Source organism: Penaeus monodon, chromosome 15 (assembly GCF_015228065.2).
Source record: "Penaeus monodon isolate SGIC_2016 chromosome 15, NSTDA_Pmon_1, whole genome shotgun sequence".
NCBI lineage: Eukaryota > Metazoa > Arthropoda > Malacostraca > Decapoda > Penaeidae > Penaeus > Penaeus monodon.
Genome location: NC_051400.1, coordinates 13069389 through 13069662, shown reverse-complemented (window position 1 = coordinate 13069662; position 274 = coordinate 13069389). Strand labels below are relative to the sequence as shown.

The window sequence follows — 274 nt, the reverse complement described above, 5'->3', positions numbered from 1 at the left end:
AGTATGGCAGCATGCGGTCTTTCTCCCGCAGGCAAACAAGACTCGCACGTCATCGAGTTCCCAGGCAATGACAAACCCAAGCCGCGGCCGAACTACTTCCCAAGGTCAGTGCCACGGGACTTTGCCCAGCGCCTCATGCAAGCCCACGGCGACCCCTTCGCCTGGTGGATGGGGCAGTTCTTCAAGTACGCCTTGAGGATGACCGAAGGATTCCAGGACTACGTTGAGAAACTAGGGGCTCGTCTAGGCTTCCAGAGTCCTATTGTTGGGTGGG

The 274-nt window shown here is 58.0% G+C and overlaps 1 protein-coding gene across 1 annotated transcript in view; it reads left to right on the top strand.

Moving 5' to 3' along the window:
- Nucleotides 1–274, top strand: part of LOC119581754 (alpha-(1,6)-fucosyltransferase-like) — a 10867-nt gene that overhangs the window by 3852 nt on the left and 6741 nt on the right. The window contains exon 3 of the mRNA XM_037929886.1: nt 32–269. Within this exon, the coding sequence (XP_037785814.1) occupies nt 32–269 (238 nt within the window). The remainder of the gene's footprint in view (nt 1–31; nt 270–274) is intronic.